Below are 14,620 nucleotides of genomic sequence, written 5' to 3' on the forward strand. Positions count from 1 at the left end.
ACACTGTGTTTCTGCTGATAACAGTAAAGCCAGTTACTTGATTAAAGACTTAGGGGGATATTTAGCATACTTACTACGGCTCCTGGAATGGCCGGGAGTCTCCTGAAAATTGGGTGGCTGCAGAAATATGTAGCCTAGCGAACCGGTCTGAATGAGGCCCTAATGCTTATTAAATATCCCCCACACTGTGTAATCTAACAGTCAATTTTACAACCACTGTTGTGACCAACAACCCGATAGATACATGCCAAGCATGACCCATTCCAGGAGGCACACAATGCTCTGCTCCTGCACTTCCCTCTTAGGGGGTATTCAATCCCACCAGTAACAGTCTGAAATGTCGAGCATTTGTTTTTCTTGTTTTGCTTGACTGAAAATTTAGCTTGACAAGTCGAGTTCTCCCCTAGAGAGGAGAGTGGCAATTGTGTCAGAGATAGGCTCCATTTTTTTAGTCAATGTTGTTAAAAACCCAAATTCTCCTATAAAAACCATTTCCATATCGGCAGACTGCACAATGCTGGCATCTCCCTGAAGTCTCAGTACAGGAGTGAGAGCGCTGAGGTAAACAGAGTGCATTGTGGGAGAAGTAAACAAAAGTATGGCAACAAAAACATTGAATCCTGGGTAGTTCTACCCCAGCATGGATACAAGAGACCTAAACATAGGTGTTTGGTCAAACCAGAAGTAGGCACAAATAGACATGTATACAGAAGACTTTCAATGGGCAAAATCCAGCACAGTAAACATGAAAGGTGAGCAGAAAAAAGTGTTTTATGGCAAATGGAATAATTTAAACAAATGCGTAATAATACAAGTTGAAAACTGATTCTGACAACGGAATAAAGCATACCATATAAACATGCAGCAAATGGAAAATGAAACAAAAGAGGAATAGGTACTTGTTTCCTAGCACGGTGCCAATCGTGGTTCATCACATGCCTTAAGTTAAGGTACTTAAGGCATGCGATGGACGCGATGGACCCGATTTTCTTACATTTACAATCGCGTTGATAGTGTCCTTCGCGGACCCTAAATAGGGAACAATGTTAAAATAATTTGAAAGTCAAAAACGGGTTGATCGCGTCGGGCCCGCAATGTGATCAACGCGATCAACCCGATTTTACATAGGTGACAATGTAAAATGGGCCAATATGGCCCATTTCACATTGAATATGTGTAAAAAGTATGGGTAAGGCCCCCCAATTTTAACGCCACCCCGGTATTGACGCAAACCCGAAGCGTGGCGAGCGGCGGCGGTACACGTCCTCCAACCTTTTCATACCCCTACTATCCATGTCGGCGTGGAGTTGTGAATAGAAAGTGTGGCGAGCGCAGCGAGCCACCGAGCCCGAAGCATGGCGAGCGCAGTGAACGCCGCGAGGGGACGTGGACACCTGTGAAGCCCGCGATGGGATGCGTATACCTGTAAAGGTATCCGCGTCCCCTCGAGGGGCTCACTGCGCTCACCATGCTTCGGGCTCGGTGGCTCGCTGCGCTCGCCACACTTTCTATTCTCAAATCCACGCCGACGTGGATAGTAGGGGTATGAAAAGGTCGGAGGACGCGTACCGCCGCCCCTCGTGGGCTCGCTGCGCTCGCCACGCTTCGGGTTGGCGTCAATACCGGGGTGGCGTTAACAATGGGGGGCATTTGAAACATGAGGGGGGGGGTTTCTATGGAAATGGGGTGTTTTGGGGCATTTTACATTAAAATCAATGCAAAATCTGGTCGCAGGGACCATTTTACATTGATTACAATGACACGATTTTTCCGACCCGATGCTTACAATCAAAATCGGTGGCGCCGTTCTAGGAAACAAGTACCGAGGAGTATTTAGCAAAATATCACAAAGACAGAAGTCAAGATAAGCACTACAAACATTAGGATATGCAACAAGATAAAATCCCCTGTCACGACAGAAAAAAATGTCGAGTTAATTTTGAGGGAAGAGTGATTTCATTCGAGGTCAGGTGTACTCTTTGAGATTGAATAGGCTGCAGGAATTATTTTAACAGATTTTACCCAAAATAATCAGAATCATCTTTATTGGCCAGGTATACTTGCGTATGCTTGGAGTTTTTTTGTGGTAACAGTGCAGCATCAAGCAGGGAACACAAGGGGGGGTGGGAAGAGAGGCATAAACATACATCACATACATTTCACATATATCTAGAACAGTTCGAGTTAGTATTTAGTATTTGGTACGTTCAATACGGTTTAGTTGGTGGACAGCTATTGGGAAGAAGCCTTTTGTAGTTCTTGTCGTCTTTGCTGGGATGGACCTAAAACGTCTGCCTGACGGAAGGGGTTCAAACAGGTTGTGGCCAGGGTGTAGCTTGTCCGCCAAGATCTTTCCTGCACGCTTATTGACCCTGGCTAGGTATAGTTCTTGGACAGTGGGGAGCTCCGCCCCAATGATCTTTTCTGCCATCCTCACCACTCTTTGCAACCTTCGTCTGTCATTCTCGTTTGCTCCTCCGAACCAGATTGTGATCGAGGAGCAAAGGACAGACTCTACTATGGCGGTGTAGAAGATGAGCAGCTGCTCCTGCGGGCAGGGGCGAATTTAGGGGTCAGGCCGCCCCTAGGCACAACATTTTTGTGTCCCCCCCCCTATTTTAATGTAATCATATATGTATATACATTGTTATTTATATATTTCATAAAAATGTAACTGTAGCCCACCTTAATATTTTTTTAAGCACTCTGGACTGCTCACTGTACGGAGGACCCGGAGGGAGGGAGGCACTTATTAGTACAGTGATTAGCACAGTGTCTCTGTCAGTCTCTCTCCGGCTCACACACTGTGACTGACTGACTGCAGGGAGGATCTGCGCGCCGCTCAGCTGCTGGATACACAGCAGCCAATAGACTGTGTGTGTGTGTAGAGTAGCCAATGGGCGGGAGCCGGCAGCAGTGAGCCTGAGCCATTTCTGGACGTGCAGGGGGACCGTCAGACCCAGCCACTAAGCGGTGATGTAATGTGCATGGCAGAGTGGGTGGGCAGTGGTGGGTGACAAGCGGCGCTGCCAGCGACATATGATAATTCATTTCTGCGGTGCTCGTCACTCGCCGCTGCCCACATGCTGTGCCATGCTGCTATTTAACAGAATGTCAGCCTGCCTGCCGCCCCTTAATTGGTGCCGCCCTGAGGCCGGTGCCTCACTGGCCTAGGCACAAATCCGGCCCTGCCTGCGGGATATTGAATTTCTTGAGTTGCCTCAGGAAGAACAACCGCTGCTGAGCCTTCTTGACAGTTGTAATGATGATAACTCGACAAGTCGAGAAATGTTCAACTTGACAGTCGAGGAAACCAAAAACCAAATCAGGAGAGCTCTGCTTGACAAGTCGAGAAAACTAGACAATGAATAGGCGACCTCATAAAAAACCATCCTCTCGTCGAGAAAACAACAAAGCTCGTCAAAAATAACAAGCTCAACAGACATTGAATACCCCCCTTAATGTATGATTGCCATCACCTGTGTTGAACTGGTTAATTGATAAGAAAAGTGCTTCAACACAGGTGACGGCAATCATACATTAGAAAGGGAAGTGCAGGAGCAGAGCATTGTGTCCCTCCTGGAGAGGGTCATCTTGGGAGGTATGATTAAATATAAACCAATGGAGTATATTAGATTTAAACTACTAGTGTAATAATAATGTCTGGGTACTGATTACAGCTCCACCTAATTGAAATAAAACTATTTTATAAAGCTTTCTTATTGTGGAACAAAGACAACTTAAACCAGTGGTTCCTTACACAGAATCACAGGTGACATAATTAGCTCCACCTGTGATATTTTAAAATGTGTCAGTGAATAATGAGTGCACCTGCCGGGTGTCATGGAAAAGGTGCACTGTTGGGGGTACTTGAGGGCCGAGGTTGATAACCACTGACTTAAACAACCTTAGGAAACACCCAGAGAAAAATGGAATCTAGAAATTAGCTTATCCCATGCAGGAAAAGCAGCAGACTGCGTACTACTTACACACTGGGATAGGACTCCGGAGGACTCTGTGTATTAGAGGCCCATCTATGACGGATCGCATGTTCAATGCAATATGGGCGGGGTCATACTGCCAAGGATCGCATTGTAATATGCAATCCTATTGGCGGCAGTCATAAAGCTGGGATCTGTTTCTGCCGGCTGCCAGGGGCTCTGTGTATACGTGGTCAGCTAGGCCACGCTCCACAGTGGCAACATCCGGCAAAGTTTCTGGGGAACCTTTCTGCCTGGCCTTAAGGGGAGTAGTCCATAGGCGGTAGCTGCGGGTAAGGCAGGGTTGGGGGATGGCGGGCTTTATTTTACCGGGGGGGGGGGGGGGGGGGGGGGGCGCTGTTTATAGTTACGCCACTGCCTACAAAGTACATTTCTTTGCTCTTGTGCACGACTGCATCAGATAAGTCTGCACAATCTGACCCTGCTTGGGGAAAGGGTGGAGGTATCGATGGCCTCTGTTTCTCAGCACTGAGGCATATCATTGTGAAGGAGGGATGAAGCCAGGATCTATGTCCAACAGAAGAGATTTCCTGGTTTTTTTGTTGTTGCTGCGATGGTCAATTTACACAACCCCACGAGTTATGCAAATTGATGCTGGCTTTGCATGTCCCGTGCTGCTGCTGCAGTGATCTCCTGTGTCCTGTGCTGCTGATGCTGGAATCTCGTGTCCTGTGCTGCTGATGCCGGGATATTCTGACCTGTGCAGCTTATGCTGGGATAGCCTGTCCTGTGTTGCTGATGCTGGGATCTCCTGTCCTGTGCTGCTGATGCTGGGATCTCGTGTCCCGTGTTGATGATGCCGGGATCTCCTGACCTGTGCAGCTTATGCTGGGATCGCCTGTCCTGTGCTGCTGATGCTGGGATCTCCTGTCCCGTGCTGTGGATGCTGGGATCCTGTGTCCTGTGCAGCTGATGGCGGGTTCTCCTGTCCCGTGTTGCTGATGGCAGGTTCTTCTGTCCTGTACAGCTGTTGTTGGGATCTCTTGTCCTGTGCTGCTGATGGCGGGTTCTCGTGTCCCGTGCTGCTGATGGCGTGTTCTCCTGTCCCGTGCTGCTGATGGCGTGTTCTCCTGTCCCGTGCTGCTGACGGCGTGTTCTTCTGTCCAGTGCTGCTGATGGTGTGTTCTCCTGTCCCGTGCTGCTGATGGCGTGTTCTCCTGTCCCATGCTGCTGATGGCGTGTTCTCTTGTCCAGTGCAGCTGATGGTGTGTTCTCCTGTCCTGTGTTGCTGATGGCGGGTTCTCCTGTCCCATGCTGCTGATGGTGTGTTCTCCTGACCCGTGCTGCTGATGGTGTGTTCTCCTGTCCTGTGCTGCTGATGGTGGGTTCTCCTGTCCCGTGCTGCTGATGGCGTGTTCTCTTGTCCCGTGCTGCTTATGGCGTGTTCTCCTGTCTCGTGCTGCTGATGGCGTGTTCTCCTGTCCTGTGCTGCTGATGGCGTGTTCTCTTGTCCCGTGCTGCTGATGGCATGTTCTCCTGTCCCGTGCTGCTGATGGCGTGTTCTTCTGTCCCGTGCTGCTGATGGTGTGTTCTCCTGTCCCATGCTGCTGATGGCGTGTTCTCCTGTCCCGTGCTGCTGATGGCGTGTTCTCTTGTCCTGTGCAGCTGATGGCGGGTTCTTCTGTCCAGTGCTGCTGATGGCGTGTTCTCTTGTCCTGTGCAGCTGATGGTGTGTTCTCCTGTCCTGTGCTGCTGATGCTGGGATCTCCTGTCCCGTGCTGCTGATGGCGTGTTCTCCTGTCCTGTGCTGCTGATGGCGTGTTCTCTTCTCCCGTGCTGCTGATGGCGTGTTCTCCTGTCCCGTGCTGCTGATGGCGTGTTCTCCTGACCCGTGCTGCTGATGGCGTGTTCTTCTGTCCCGTGCTGCTGATGGTGTGTTCTCCTGTCCCGTGCTGCTGATGGCGTGTTCTCCTGTCCCGTGCTGCTGATGGCGTGTTCTCTTGTCCTGTGCAGCTGATGTCGGGTTCTCCTGTCCCGTGCTGCTGATGCTGGGATCTCCTGTCCCATGCAGCTGATGGCGAGTTCTCCTGTCCCGTGCTGCTGATGGTGTGTTCTTCTGTCCGTGCTGCTGATGGCGTGTTCTCTTGTCCCGTGCTGCTGATAGTGTGTTCTTCTGTCCCGTGCTGCTGATGGCGTGTTCTCTTGTCTCGTGCAGCTGATGGCGGGTTCTCTTGTTCCGTGCTGCTGATGCTGGGATCTCCTGTCCTGTGCAGCTGATGGTGGGTTCTCTTGTCCCGTGCTGCTGATGGTGTGTTCTCCTGTCCTGTGCTGCTGATGGTGTGTTCTTCTGTCCCGTGCTGCTGATAGCGGGTTCTCTTGTTCCGTGCTGCTGATGGCGTGTTCTCCTGTCCCGTGCTGCTGATGGCATGTTCTCCTGTCCCGTGCTGCTGATGGCTGATTCTAGTGTCCCGTGCTGCTGATGGCGGGTTCTCCTGTCCTGTGTTGCTGATGGCGTGTTTTCCTGTCCCGTGCTGCTGATGGTGGTTTCTCGTGTCCCGTGCTGCTGATGGTGGTTTCTCGTGTCCCGTGCTGCTGATGGTGGTTTCTCGTGTCCCTTGCTGCTGATGGTGTGTTCTTCTGTCCCGTGCTGCTGATTGTGGACTCTCGTGTCCCGTGCTGCTGATGGTGTGTTCTCCTGTCCTGTGTTGCTGATGGTGGGTTCTCCTGTCCCATGCTGCTGATGGTGTGTTCTCCTGTCCTGTGTTGCTGATGGCGTGTTCTCCTGACCCGTGCTGCTGATGGCGGGTTCTCCTGTCCCGTGCTGCTGATGGCGTGTTCTCCTGTCTCGTGCTGCTGATGGTGTGTTCTCCTGACCCGTGCTGCTGATGGTGTGTTCTCCTGTCTCGTGCTGCTGATGGTGTGTTCTCCTGTCCTGTGCTGCTGATGCTGGGATCTCCTGTCCTGTGCTGCTGATGGTGTGTTCTGCTGTCCTGTGCTGCTGATGGCGGGTTCTTCTGTCCCGTGCTGCTGATGGGGGGTCTCCTGTCCCGTGCTGCTGATGGCGTGTTCTTCTGTCCCGTGCTGCTGATGGCTGGTTCTCCTGTCCCGTGTTGCTGCTGATGACCATGCAGGTTTACTAGATTCTAATTCTCTCTATCTTGTTATATCTGGTTCTTTGCTGTATATTGGGGCTAATTATAAGCCAGCTAAGAGCATTGTGGATGACTTGTCCGGACAGGATTCTATTACGGGATTGACCCAGGTTGTTAATGTTAGGTACGGCAAAAATATGCAGGGGGGGGGTGCACACACGGGGCACTAGCTGGGAGATTTTGACTAAGCGATTTTGGTTAGTCAATATCGGGATGTCACTGCCACAGACAAGCCAGGGGACATTCCCAGCAGCAGCCCGTGCGTACAGCCGAATAGACACTGCAGTGTCTATTTGGGTGGGTGATAGTGACGCTGGGGTGCCGCACATCACTATCGCCCATGTGTACACAAGGGGCGATTCAGGCAAACCTTCTAAGCAATTTTGACAATGTAGTAAAGTTCGCTTAGCAGAATCACCCCGTGTGTACACCCCTTAACTTGGTGTTTGCTTGACATGAATTGCCGGACACAGACCTGGGTGATATTAGATAAACCCCATAGATGGGGCTGTACTCTCCTTAGTGTGCTGACAAATCTGTACTGTAGTTAAATATGGGCTAATGCCATCTACAAGCCAAGCTTTTTAGAAAGGAATTAATGTAAGAAAGCCCTGTATCACTGTTCCATAGAACACTATATGGACAGTGGTCTTCTAAGGTACTTGGTGGAGATATCCCTGATATCAGGCATTCAGGGCATAATAAATGCCAGTGTAACTTCAATTTGCCAGCATTATGGGAAAACGAGTACTTTCACAGGACCTGGAAAGGCTACTTGTAGCTGGTAGATGTCTGTATGCCAGCAGAAGGGCAATTAAGTGACTGGTGAGGAAGGCGGCATACAACAATACAGCATAATAATAGGGGGGGTTTACCCACAGAGGAAGGAGACCCGTGCCAGCAGGATTCACTGCCACCCTGTGCCAGCCCTACCCATCGCATGTAATGTTATGCCAGGGGGCTGCCAGCATGAGAATACAGAGTTGCCCAGACACTCAGAGCACGGCTGCAGTAGTGCCATTGGCTACAGGGTTCTGTTCCAAGCACCATGCCGGCCAGATGTAGGGACTATGATGGAGCGGGGAACCCGCCCTACGGCCCTGCACCTGGGTATAGGTAAGAAAGCTTGGAGTCTCACCATCCAGGGTGTGCCAGTGCCCCCTAATGGTCGGCAACGTCAGGAGAGGTCGGCCTGGACAAATAACTGCATTGGATGTTACTGTATATTACATTGTGTTATAGGCCTGCATGTGTTCTATGCACAGCAATATATTTATAACCGTTCTGCAGAAATGATTCCGACCCTGCAGCATGTTCATCAGAACCCACAGGTCACCCCTCCTACACATAGGGTTCCCCATATGCGGTTTGTAAAAAGCAGAGGCGGTTTCACTTCTTCCATTTGGTAATTACATACAGAAGCTGACATTTAAATGTTGCTGCCGTTATCTTGAAATTCAGATTTACATGCATGATTTTACATCTCACAAAACAGGCAGAACTAAATTTAGAGAGCTATATATATATATATATATATATATATATATATATATATATATATATATATATATATATATATATATATTTAGCAACAATACCCCTAATTTGCGCTCAAAATTACTGTATGAGCAAGGCCACCTTATTCACTAAGGACCCTGTAAGGGAGGGACCCACAGACATTAAAATGGCAACAGTAGTGATGGGGAGAGTATAAGTGACCTTATAGTATGTTCCCCACTTAGATCATATGATACAAATTTCAAATAAAATATGTCACATCAATATATTTATTAAAAACAATAAAATTCATCTGGATGCTGGTAAACAATTTCAGCTTCAGAGTGATTGTTGTTCATATTTGACAACATTGAAAGCACAAAATATAATGCGTTTCGTCCCAAAGAGACGTCATCAGGGGTAAATCTAAAATCATAGAGTACATAGTTTAAAATATACAATACAACTTAAAATACAAAAAAAAAAGTTTGTGACATTTCTTTACAGAAAGTAGGAACAAGCTGAGAAACATTACAGAACTTGTATATATACTGTATTGCATATTCATCATGTCTAGGAAGGAAAGAGAATCAGAATACACAATTGACGCTTGTTCCTTTACTTTGTCATCCTCAACTCGTACAACTTATCTGTTGGCACAATTCTAATTCTCCCTATTTGTAACCTTGAACTTATGAAGGAAACTGATGTTTATACAACCTGTCTGTGTGGATTAGACATAAACCTAAGAATTACCCCCAAAGAAGTATCTTAAAGATGAAACGCGTAGGATACATAAACGATTCATTAGGAGAACCTGTGAATCGAGAAAATACTTCTCTTCCAATAAGGGTGATATTTAGATTTACTGAAGTAATGTATTGTATGACAAAATGTCTGTTGCTGTTTAAATTTAGCATTTTTATAAATTCTGAATGATTTTTTTAAAATCATTTATAATTTTGTAGGAAATATATTGAGACCAATCTATCGAAGCACGTCCTTTTAGACAACTAAACACTATGTATATGATCCAGGACCACCACAAAGGGAAGTAAACTCAGCACTGCAGCTGAAGCAAAAATGGACTTTAATGCTCCCACAATGTTTTGGGGCTACAAGCACCCTGTCATCAGGAGGACAAAGAACGTTATACATATTAAAAGAAAAAACTCATTCAATTCATTTTTTTAAAGTGGCAATAATCTAAAATGTAAAAAACATACTTACCTGGCAGGAGAGATACCATGATCATGAAGGTAGTTCTCCCAGGGTTCTGTGCTAACCCCTGCAATTTTCCCAAATGCGGGAAACTCAACTGTCTAATTAGGGATAGTGAGGGACTGCATTCGTGCTTTTCCCTGAAAAAAAAAAAAGTAGAAACCAACCGGGAATCACACCACTGCCCAAGGGTAGATTTCCTACTAAATCCACGAGGCACATTCCTAAAAGTGGCACTTGCTGGGGATGGCACAGCAGGCTGATGAGGCCAGATGATTCTTTTCTTGTTATTACAATTATTTTATATATATATTTTATTTGCAACTGACAGGAGTAGGCTGCAAATTGTGGTGCAGGTGGTGGCGAGATGAGGTTGGGGCTCATTGGCGGACAGAAAGCATTGGGACTGACATGATGGGGGGTGACCAATAATGTGCCTGGGGGTGGCCTAACCTCTAAGTTCAAAGTTGTATTTCCCCTACATATGCACAGTTCATTATTAATGTCAATGAATGATCCATAAGTGATTAATACCCAAGTGATTAATACTTACATTACTCATTCATCGCAGTTGCATAGGAAAAAAATTGCACCTTACATGGCTGCCAACAGTAAAACTGATTAGTCAGTAATGTGACTGACTTTTTAAGAAATGTTGCCACTTCAATTGAGGGACTTTTACATCATTCTCTGCCCTAGAGAACACATTTAAAGTTCAGTTCTATGGTACATTGATCCTGATTCAGACCTGTTCGCTAGGCTGCATGTAATCGCACCCTAGTGAACAGGTAAATGCCGTCCCCCTGCCATGCGAATCCCCAAAAGTTTTTATGGGGACACCCATAAAATGCTGTGCATTCCCGTGCTGCCACCCCCTGCCTGCCCTCTTCCCTCCCTTTACTGAGCGAACACCTTGCCGAGTGTGATATTCGCCAAAGGCCTTCACAAAGATGTTCACCATCGAAAACGGGGCCAAATTCAGTCTTGAATAGACTGAAGGAGGGAAGTATAGAGGAGGGAAGTATGTTACCCGGCCATGTTGTGGTCTGCAAAACTATTGTCTTCTTTCTTGTTCACTCTATTGTGTGACAGGACTTTGGTATAATTTGCCTACATTCATAATGTTGACATGGTCGTAATCTCATACCTACTTTTATCGTTAGCCCGGAGAGGAAACACTTATCTCCACTTTGGGGGACAGGGACAGAGCCCAACGTCACCAATGGGAAAAATTCAGCAAAATTATGTGATTTGCATAATTTTAGCCCCGCCCCTTCCCCAAAGAGCCCCAATTGCCAGTGTTTGACCAGTGGAGGAGGGGAATGCGGGTGTGTTTGGGGGCAAGTGGGATACTAGCCCACATTTACAGGGAGCCAGAGGGGCCTCTGATTTTCAGGAGCCTCCTGGCCATTCCAGGATGGTAGGCATAATGTTGACGACTTTAGAATTGATAAACCTGGTGCAGATGGAAAACAGCCATTTCCACATGTTCTAAAGACAGAATTAATTTGGTAAGTTGATGACATTTTCATATGTCAACTATTTACTTGTGTAGAACTTTTATCACTTTCGCACTAATGCACGTCCAACTTATTTGGTTGAGATATATTTATCATCTCATGTCTCTGATTATTTCCCTTACCTGACTGCGCATCATTCTGCACTCTTACATCTGCAGGCCAGGAACAAGGCGACCGGGGAATTGGCCGCAGTGAAAATTGTCAAAGAGGAGTCCGGTAAGTCCCATCCTTTCCGATCGAATAAATACAACGTGTCTCTAACACTTACACACAGACACTGTCACTTTAATAAGCAGATGTAGGGGTCTATTTATGAAATGCTGATAATGTCTGGGGTTTTTTTTGCCGGATAAAGGCTCTACCACCGCATTGTAGCTCTTATCAAGAGGTTGACCAGTTTGCGATGCTTACTGACATCACCATAGCTTACTGACATCACCATAGCCTAAATGAGGATGGCTACCTTAGTCAATTAACCCAAGCTGTGACAACAAGCTGAACCCCAAACTAACGTCATCTCAGAATTAAGCTTTCGTATATTCTTTATGTCAATAGGAAAAGCGGCCTAACTGGCCAGCTGGCTCTCCTGGCAAATGCCAGAAGGGGCAATGACCCGATCCAGGCACATGATGGCCTAGCCAAGTAGCTCTGCCACACCTCTGTGACTCCAAGCACGCCACCCACCGTGATCAGGGTTGCCAGATCATCCCTTTAATAAGTGCACATATGAATTGTACAGGTTCCTGACTGCTCATCAGAGGTAATTACAGCTGGTATTGTTGGGAGGTGTCAGAGTAAATTAATGTCAGGATGCCAGCGCCTGTCTCCTGGGGTCAGTGAACTTGAGCAATCCTCCTGGTGTAGTACATACACTGCACTTTGCCTGCGGTACACTGTAGCTTGTTATATGCTAATGATGTGTGCACTAAAATCAGTATTCATGCTATTATCAGATGTGTAAAACCTACAGCCCACATCTTTTAATGAGTTTATTCATTTCTTCACAGGAAACTAGTAGATGTAAGAGGATATCACTATAGATGTACTTACAAGTATGTGATCTGCTGATTTGTGATGATGTAGGCAGATAACCAGGAGAACCTTTCCCAGTGACCTGAAAGAAGTGATTATTGCTGGGTTTAGTCTCTGGCTAGAAAACTCCACATAAGCGTCTATCTAGCTGCTGAATCACGCAACTGACAAAGCGCAGCCCCAACCCAACAATTAGGGATTGCAAGTAGGGAAGCCAATCCCGGGGCATTTTTCCAATCCCGGGGCATTTTTTCAATCCCGGGTTTCAGGTTTGAAAAATGCTCAATCCCGGGATTCCTGGGATCCCGGGATTTTCTTCCCTAGTTAAAAAAAAAAACGGCACGACTGCCCCGCATATTCACTTACATGGGCAGGTGTGGCCGGGAGCTGGGCGGGCGAATGAGTGGGCAGTGCCTCCATGAAGAGTGCAGGTGGTGACAGTGAGGAGGGCAGACAGTGTGGCTGGGGAGCGGAGTGGCATGCGGCTGACAACTTGGAGAGCGAGCAATTCGGGAGGAGGGGGCTGAGCAATGGAGGACGGAAAATGCGGCGGGGGTCTGAGCGGCCTGTGCAGCATGACCTCTTACACGTCACCTTCCGCAGAGCCACACAGTTGTGCACAGGGGAAGCCAGGAATCGCTGCCCGGCATAAAGACTGAAAGTCCAATCCCGGGATTGAAATCCCAGCAATTTTGGCCCCAAATCCCAGGATCCCGACGATCCTGGACACCCTAATTGCAAGATCCCTCTCAGGCAGTTAGCCCATATATTGAAGGTTTGTAAACTACGACTGCAGATCTTGCTTCATTCCATCCACGTAAAAAACTATGGAGATGGCTGCTATGAGGGCTGGTGATCAGGAAGCAGGAGATATCCTTTCCATAGTGATACGTTTATTAAAAATACAAAAACAACAGGTTCTGTATATGCAAAGGACAGAATTATGTGATGCACAAGCCCATTGGCAACATTCAGTTGAGCGCCCTTGTTGCACCAAGAGAGTTTGGCTTTACCCGCGCAAAACAGCTGAAACCAACTACAGCAATGGGTGCAACGCAAAAATATGCATTCAGTGCACAGACAGGTCACTTTTTACTCATTTAAGCTCGACTTACCCATAAGCTTATAACCCAAAACTTATTTTTAATACATTTAAATCCCTTCTCAACCCTTCCTCACCCAAGCCACCAGCCACTATCCATGCACAAGATCTTGCTTCCTACTTCAGGGACAAGATTGACAAGATCCGAGACAAATTGGTATGTTCCAACTCAGTCAGTGATCTGTTCAATTACCCTCTGGCACATTTACTTAATTTGATCCCACAAATGAAGATGAAGTATCTGCACTTTTCTCTTCCTCCCACTCTACTACCTCTCCTCTTGACCCTATAACCTCACAAATAAGTAAATCCTTGTCTCCTATACTCATCCCAACCTTAACTAAAATCTGTAACCTCTCTCTACTGGTATCTTCCTTTGTTGTTCATACATGCAGTTATTACTCAGATTCTGAAGAAACACTATTCTGACCCAAGCTCTCTCTCAAAATATCGTCCCATCTGTCAGCTTCCATGGACCTCCAAACTACTTGAAAGACTTGCCTACTCTCACCTCACACACTTTCTTAACTCGCACAACTTCTTGGACCCACTTCAGTCAGGCTTTCGTTCCCAACACTCCACAGAGACAGCACTGACTGAAGTTGTGAATGATCTGGTCACTGCTAAGTCTAAAAGCCATTACTCACTAGTTATTCTCCTAGATCTCTCTGCTGCTTTTGACACCTGTTGACCACTCTCTTCTCATACAAACACTACAATCCCTAGGTCTTAAAGACACAGCTCTCTCTATCTAATCGCTCCTGTAGTGATTCCACCTCCTCTTCGCTATCATTTGGAGTACCTCAGGGTTCAGTCTTAGGTCCTATGCGTTTCTCAATCTATACATCATCTCTTCACAATCAAGCTCACTGCCTGGGTGTCATCCTTGACTCTGAACTTTACTTTGTTCCTCATATTGTTCCTCATATTCAATCTGTCAATCTGTCTCAAAATCATGTCACGTGCACCTAAAAAACATATTAAAAATTCACCCTTACCTTACACAAGACACTGCAAAAACTCGAATCTATGCTCTCATCATCTCACACATTAATTATTGCAATAGTCTCCTTATTGGCCTTCCCCAATACAGGCTCTCACCACTACAATCCATCATGAATGTAGCTGCGAGGCTAATCTACCTAGCTAGACGTT

General features: G+C 46.9%; 1 protein-coding gene and 1 pseudogene across 6 annotated transcripts in view; both read left to right on the forward strand.

Moving 5' to 3' along the window:
• The window catches only part of MAP4K1 (mitogen-activated protein kinase kinase kinase kinase 1), a 70,011-nt gene that overhangs the window by 6,929 nt on the left and 48,462 nt on the right, over window positions 1–14,620 (forward strand). The window contains exons 1-2 of one of the 6 annotated variants that reach the window (XM_083159912.1): window positions 4,135–4,273; window positions 11,490–11,547. Coding sequence is in view for 4 of the 6 variants with exons in the window: in XM_083159908.1 (XP_083016034.1) it covers window positions 7,061–7,072; window positions 11,490–11,547 (70 nt within the window). In the remaining 2 variants the exon portion in view is untranslated. Of the gene's footprint in view, window positions 1–4,134; window positions 4,274–4,351; window positions 7,073–8,691; window positions 11,323–11,489; window positions 11,548–14,620 lie in introns of those variants that run through there. The other 5 variants (XM_083159908.1, XM_083159909.1, XM_083159910.1 and 2 more) reach the window with 5 other exon arrangements.
• On the forward strand, window positions 9,813–9,954 carry LOC146039960 (U1 spliceosomal RNA; annotated as a pseudogene).

Source organism: Crinia signifera, chromosome 9, assembly GCF_055691185.1.
Source record: "Crinia signifera chromosome 9, ASM5569118v1, whole genome shotgun sequence".
Classification (NCBI taxonomy): Eukaryota; Metazoa; Chordata; class Amphibia; order Anura; family Myobatrachidae; genus Crinia; species Crinia signifera.